This window comes from Branchiostoma belcheri, unplaced genomic scaffold (genome assembly GCF_001625305.1).
Source record: "Branchiostoma belcheri isolate BF01 breed outbred unplaced genomic scaffold, Haploidv18h27 scaffold59, whole genome shotgun sequence".
NCBI lineage: Eukaryota > Metazoa > Chordata > Leptocardii > Amphioxiformes > Branchiostomatidae > Branchiostoma > Branchiostoma belcheri.
Window position 1 is genome coordinate 89,480 of NW_017804231.1, and position 7,539 is coordinate 97,018.

Genomic DNA, 7,539 nt, shown 5'->3' on the forward strand with positions numbered 1-7,539 from the left:
ATATATCGTGGTTCAAGTCCGTGTCACTGCTAGCATAAGCAGTTCCTCCGTGTATATTTTCATACACCACAATCGTTACATGCGCCTTAAATCTTACCACCTGCATACGGACGACCAAATCACGATTTACAAGGACAGAGATTGTAAAATATGAACCACACAAAGACATACATAACAAGAGTTGTGCATGTGAACATAAATTGCTCACATACGACAGTATGTACGTACGTTCTAAAACATACTGCACTGGGAGGATTTAGGCACCGCAACGGCAAAGCAATGCTTTCAACATGTCATCTAAAACCCGCTGTTTTGTGATCACAACAATATAATAATCTTATCTTTTAACAAACCGTTCACTTCAAAGGAAACTTTGATGTCCTGGGAAGGAAAGACCAGGACTACAAGACCAGACTCCACGGTGTAAAATGAACGACAAGTTCCCTTCTTTCTCCCCCAACAATCGCCGTCGTTCACGGCGTATCAACTTCAAATGAACTTGAAACCACAAACTTGTAAAAGATATTTCCCCGTCAAATCATGAACACGATCTTAGCCTCTAATGTACTTCTGCTTTATGTTGCTAAGGGCCGCTGCCATCTCGCCTATTATATGAGCCAAGCTAGTGTTACATTCTAAATATTTGCTTGTTATTTGATTCAACGTAGCGGAATCGAAGCTAGAAGTAACTCCGAGCTATTAATTTTAAGTGTGGTTTTTAGTTTGGCACGCAAACGTGATGCAACGTCGTCAGTTTATTTTCTTTAAGTAACACCTAACAGGTAGTCCGTTTTTTCCTTTGTCAGTTTGAACCACTCCAAGACAATTTATACCTCCGTTTGTTCGACTAAACTTCTACTTATCTTCCTACATGTTGTTCTGTGAGTTTGCACGATATAAGTGCAAGGCATATCTCCAGTCAGGAAGGATTTATGTATTTATAAATCGCAGTAGATTTGGGGCGATAGTCTGGTATGTAAATGAGGGAGATTAGCACGTTATTCACTAGTTCTGACAGCCTTGATCCGAGTCAGATGTTTCCAACCTCACAAGATAAAAACTAGTCTATATGTGCGTAAAATTATATCTTTTTCCCCTTATGAATCTGACTTTATGTATAAAGTCAGTGGTGATAAATATTAAACCATAAGTTATATCATGTATTACATCATGATGAGTGTTAAAGTTTACATTATGTTATTTATCAACGGAAAGTTGCATTTTCCAAGCATCTACTTATATAAAAAATTAAACAAATTTCCCCTCAATTACAACTAGAAGAGTGTAGCTGGACATAAAGAATGTCAATAAACTATCATCAAGTTGAAATGGCAACACACAACACGAGTTTTTACACTACACAAAATGTAGGGCATGGAGGAAGCTACTTGACTTCACATAACAACGGTCGAAATATTTCCCAACCCAAGGCCTTATGAATGTTTATACATATTTATCACTAGGCGATAATTGAAGAGAAATTGCTATACTTAGCGCTTTTTGTATACTCAACAACATCCGGGATATTAAAAGCAGCGAGCCGCTATTTTTGCCTGATGCTAAAGAATGGAAACAAACGGAACCTCACTCTTAATTCAGCAGCGGATCAGCCCAGAATTTTGTTCCCAATTGAACTCCGTAATCTCCTTCTGACGCAGGCACGAGAAAGCGTGGATTACCAGCGGAGTAAAACATGGATAACATGTGAATTAGATCTCCAGTGGGTATGAATATGCAACGCGATATTTTAAGCCTCGTTCTGTGGGTGTTCGGGACTAGTAATCCCCGCCACACTGAATATACCCATATGAAATTCGGTGGGGTTGTTTACAATCCAGCGAGATATGCAAATCTTCCCTGTCAAGCCAGGCGCTTGTATTAACTTTTGAAGTGTCTACTGATGACATGACGAGGTAATATAGCATCAGTGTTGGGTCGGGTCAGGGATTCAGTAAGCACGGGTACGTCAGCACGCCTGGTGGAGGCACGTCGAACAGCCCCAGCTTGAAACTACACGGTATAGACCCGGGCAATACGTCCCGAGACATGGGAGTTCAGAACTTGTGCAAAACAGACAAACAAGATGACAGAATTATCTACTTGTTTGTAATGACTCGTGCGATCCTAATATAAGTCGATTAACCTCCCGAAATAAGCTGATTAACCTCGCTAATGGTTGGGACGGCACCAAATATCCTGATAGGATTGCTGAATCATACCTAACACACACACACACACAACACTCAACCACACACACATGCGGAAGCTTGCGGATTCTGGTCGTACTAGTATCATCATGTACACACATAAATCCTATCAACCGCTTATCACTGAACTTCACGTTGTAGTAGCAATGCTTTAAAACTCTGATAACTTCCTGAAGTATATTAGCCCCAGACCCTAATCTTTTGGGGAGTTTAGAGTACCTCCTTTCCTACGCCAACATTCGGCTGGACGTATACGAAAAGACAAAGTCCCTAAAGCTGACATAGGAACTAAGAAATCAGCCTAAAAGGAGGACATGTATTCAAATGCACAACAAACATGTTATGATCTGTGGTTGGCACAAACTTTTGGCCCGTCATTGGACTACAGATCAGTCCTGTATTACTCTACCGTGTGACACACCTAACTAATAACGTGTTTCATTCTAAGGTGGTCTAGCTTCGGGTGAACGTTGAAGTTTAAGTCGTTTACGTAGGCAAGAGTTTTATATAAAGCTACGACAAATGCCATGTACCTGACTAGCTACTTAAACTAGTTAAAGCTATATGAAGGCCTTATACGTACTCAAATATTCTGGAATATCACAAGTATGACAGAAAAGTTTTGCAAAGTCCTGCACTAACTTTTAGGTCTTTTCATAGGTCATTTTACTGGTGGACCAACTAAAGGTGCTTCAGCAGCGGGCCTATACCCACCCCAGGAGCGATAATTGGGTCAACAAGTGAGCAATACGTTAGGCTGCACTCGGGTAATTAATTGAGCAGCGAAAGGACCTAATTCAGCCGTCGACCGTTAGTGTAGTTAGGGCTACAGCGATGCATTGGTCGTTTTACGCTTTATACGTCCTCAAAAATCAACACGTTATGGCATCTTCACAGCCACGGGTGAAGTTATCATCTTTCCTAGCGTTTGTTTCTCAGTTGAGAAATTAATTAACACGGATATGAACTGCTGCCGTTTCTGATGCTGGCAGGGCTGCCCTGAGACTGTCCGCTTCAGCCAGCCTTGTTGCCGTTGCGTCACGGCTTTATGGCGGAAAGCTATATGGGCTCATGCATGCATGGCGGGGGCACTATTTTCAGGGCGATTTGCGCTGGTACAGAAGTCGGGGTAAGGCGGGAATGCGAGGCGGTATGTTGGGTGAATGGGTGGCAGCTTTTATGTCCCTACACCTAACACTGGGCCGCATTCCTGACAAAAACACAGAAACGGAAGACAGGCAAAGAGGACGGCACGACACGGTGTTGTACGAATCTTGAAAGAGATACAGACGATTTTATTTGCAAAGGACATGAGTCGGCATGTTGAAGCTGAATAGTGAAGTAACATTTTACGGATCTGACAACTAGTATTGGTCCAGTTAGCAAATAGACATGACTCGCTACAGCTCCGTAAACAATGAATCCAACTGTCGTTACGCAAAAACAAACATGGGTGAAAAAAAACGTAACAAAGTGAAATGGAAGAACCATGAACTTTTTTCTTCTTTCGTGTAAAAAAATTGCAACATAAAAGCCATGAACTACGTTCTTCCTAGATCGAACGTATCACTACAGAACTATAATAATTTTTTCTCTCGAAATCTACATCACATACTTGTAACTTTCCTCTCTCAACAATAATAAAATCTCAATAAATTAAAGTAGAAGCGAGAGTTTTAACTTGCAAGGTATGCGCCTCACCGGCTGGAGCACAAGTCTTTGGTACATTGAAAGCATTTTTCCAAAACGCCTTTTGAATCTTACATCACTACATCATACATACAAGTCTTCCGTGGGAATCCCTACAATGACATGGGCTGACAATTTTCCCTAGTGACGGTTTACTGAGAACTATTTCACAACTTCTTCTCAAGTTGTCATCGAAGATCGAGCAGTAACAAGATTTGATCTGGCTCCAATCGCTGGTAATACGTATTCATGGGTTTGCGATTTAAAAGCGTGAGCGGATTAGGGTGGGAGCTTAGGCCTGGCCAGACTGTAGGGTCCGAGGATCGGTCACGCTTGGGGCTGACCTGTCCTATCTTTTGGCTTCATCTCTATTAAACGAGACACCCCAAGATGTCCACAGTGTGTGATGAGCACAGTGTGGAAGTGGTTTGGACGTTTTTATCAGCGCGGGGGAAAAGACTTGTGTAAACCGTCCCCCAATCGCGCCGGGACGACTTCACAAGTGCTGCCGAAAGACCGTCTCTCCCACCCAGACCCGCAATAAACCGTTTTGTACGACCGTGTGAAAGACGCTCCCTCACAATTATTTGTGAGAAAACAGGAAATCGCATCTGATTGTCATTACAGTGAGAAGCCCTAGAAGTGTTATATCGGACATGAACTGTGAGAAACAGTAGTTTTTTCTGCAATTTAGCGGCCAGAATCTTGTATAAACTGACAACCCGAATCACTATGGGCTAATCAATACACACTCTACACGTTCAGTCAACAAGCAATCCGCTAAATATACACACCTAAAGCCCACTCCAACTACACATCAAACAAATCAGGGATTGGACGACTTTTGATAATGGAACACTGTCCACAAACACACAAGTATGAGGATGAATTGTTCTTGACGGAACTAACAAGAACACAGAAGGGGAGGGAAACCATACGTTCCACATTGTTCCCTTGATTTGCCGTGACAACTTGGCAATTTCAAACTCTCTGCACACTTACAAAAAGCGGGTCGGCTTCAATTTGGCCCGTGATTTTTGTGGCATATAAACTATACGATCTGTACAAGGCACAAGTCTCTCTTTCATAATAACTACATAAACTATACATAATCTACAGTCCTTACGAATCAAAACTGGCTGCGGTCGTAGGTTGAGTATGGACCTGTGTGTCTGTAGACGCCCGCGGAGTGGGTTGTGAAGACGCCGGAGAGTTGGCAGCTCTGCTCCCCGGACACAGTCGCAGGTGTCGCCGCCGAGCCCGTTGGGTGTCCCCCTGGCAGCAGCCGGTTGGTCTCGAACATTTCCCGGACGTTCGGGAAGGTGGTGCCCGTTGAAACAGCGGTGGTGGTCCCCTGACACTGGCCGCTCGCGCTGAGTTCTCCTCCCTGTCCCACGTACCATGAGCTGGGGCGGGATGGCACGGCCAGAGTTTGTGTTTGCTGGCGCGCTTGTGGCGCTACAGTTAAAAGTCCGGTGTTCTGCAGACGGGTGGAATCTTGTGTGGTTGTCGTTAAATCCTGGACGGTGTGATGGTCAGGAGGGGTCGGGGCGATGGACATGTGTTGGCCGTAGATATCGGGGTTGGGTTGTCCGCTGACGGAGCAGTGGTAGTTGAGGGTCGAGCTGGCCGTGGCGAGCGTGTGTTGCGGTTGGGAGCGCGGGTAGGACGCCAGGGCCTGGGGAGACAGGAGCTGGGAGTGGGAGGACGGCCGAGACATCAGGGAAGCCGTGCTGATGTCTGTGCCACTCGGAGATGGTGTCATGATGTTGTCCACGGAGAACCCCGGCACCTGCGCCGAGGAGTGCTGGCACGACACCGCCTCTTGCAGCGGGTCGGGCGGAAGGGGGACGTGGCGGGTCGGGGTCTGGTTGTGCAGACGGCCGTCGTCAGGTTCTACTTTCACCTTAGCTTCTGACGCCGCCGCTGCCTCGGCCGCTGCCTTGGCGTCTGCCACCTCTTGCTGCTGCTTGAGCTGCTGCTGACGATCCTGGTCCTTCTTCACCTTGTCTTCCCTCTCCTTGACGGCGTCGGCCTTCTTGAACCGCCTCCGACGGCGCAGGTAGCTGCCGTTGTCAAACATGTTGTACGAGTCTGGATCCAGGCTCCAGTAGCTCCCCTTCCCGGGCTTCTTGTCGTCTCTCGGTACCTTGATGAAACACTCGTTCAGAGACAGGTTGTGGCGGATGGAGTTCTGCCAACCCTGCTTGTTCTCTCGATAGTACGGAAATCTGTCCATTATGAATTGATAAATCCCGTTCAGAGTTACCTTCTTGTCCGGAGCGTTCTGGATAGCCATGGCGATCAGGGCGATGTAGGAGTACGGCGGCTTCACCATGTCTTTGCTGGTGTGATGGTGGCTGGCGTAGGCAGGCCCGTACGGCGACGGTCTCGCCACGCTCCCGTACTGCTCGTGGGCATACATCCCGACAGGCATGCCGCCGGAAACTCCCGAGTAGCTGCTGAGAGGCTGGCGGTAGTACGAGCTCTGGTCCCCGAACAGCGACGACACGACGCCGAGCGACCCGGGTCCGACCTGGGTTGGTGGATACCTCGCGGGCTGCATGGTCTCACACTGCATCATGAGGAAAACGGGACGGTTATAGCGAGATTTCGAGTGGATCGGGTCTATAAAACACACTGGTCGACCGACCTCACCACCGAATATCACGTATTGACTCACTAGGCAAGACAAATGGTCAACATAAACTATGGTTCCCCCTTGTTGTGGGCAGAGGCCTTATAAGGGACGGCTCGCTCCGCCCCTCCACATCTTTCGACCAATGAGAGACCTTCTGGTGCACAAGTGTATCGGGTGACCACACACATAGGTTGACGTATAATAAAGATGTGAGTGTCAGTCCTTCCTTCATTGACGAGCGAATAAATTAATTGGCGTTTTTTTAGTTCATTTCAACACCAAAGTCAACAACACCATAATTGGGGAGTAACTTTTGTTAAGACTCCTGCTGGGGGGGGGGGTGCCCTAGCCCTCACGTGCAACCCTTCCCCGCCGTCTGCTTTCCACCTCTTGTCAAATGCCTCTAAACAGATTACTTCAATGCGCTGAAGAGGACTTAGCACTCTTGATTAAACACTTTTGGCCGTAATCTTCTCGCTATAATCTAAACAGCCTGGAGGGCTGATGAGCGCCCAGCGCTGCGACATGAGAACAGCCTACAAATTGAGGTCATTGTTAGCCGAGTGACGAGAGAAAATAACGCCCTCTTTCTGACCGAGGCTTTCGCTGCCTTCCTGGTCTCCTGCTCGCCTGCCATGTACCAGCTGCTTCGCATTATGCGTCAGGGGAGCTTCTCAATTTCCTCGGCATTTTTTTTCGCGAACTCCCGCGTTTTTGAGTGACGAACGCGTGTCCCCCTCCCCGGCCGTCAGCCGTCCTCTCAACCCGGGGTTAGTCTACGTGCGATGTACGCTTGAGTGGCACATTTTCATTTGGTCCGTGTTGGATAAATAACGCAGAGGTCCGGACTTACAACGGCGAGCTGTGTCTGCTGGCGGGGCGAACAGCTCGGTCACAATTGTGTGTTTGTTTGCGCGAGGTGGGTTGCCGGCCGGCGGGGGAAGGTGATAGGGGGCCCGCGGGCTGGGCCGTGATTGACACGGCCCTCTCTCCGGGGTTGAC

General features: G+C 47.2%; 1 protein-coding gene across 1 annotated transcript; it reads right to left on the reverse strand.

Annotated features, from left to right (window-relative positions):
* Positions 1-3,473: 3,473 nt before the first annotated feature.
* Positions 3,474-6,594, reverse strand: LOC109482131 (forkhead box protein C2-B-like). The gene has a single exon (XM_019784830.1). It carries the CDS (start codon positions 6,478-6,480, stop codon positions 5,026-5,028), a length of 1,455 nt encoding a protein of 484 aa, XP_019640389.1. The 5' UTR covers positions 6,481-6,594; the 3' UTR covers positions 3,474-5,025.
* Between the last annotated feature and the right edge of the window lie 945 nt (positions 6,595-7,539).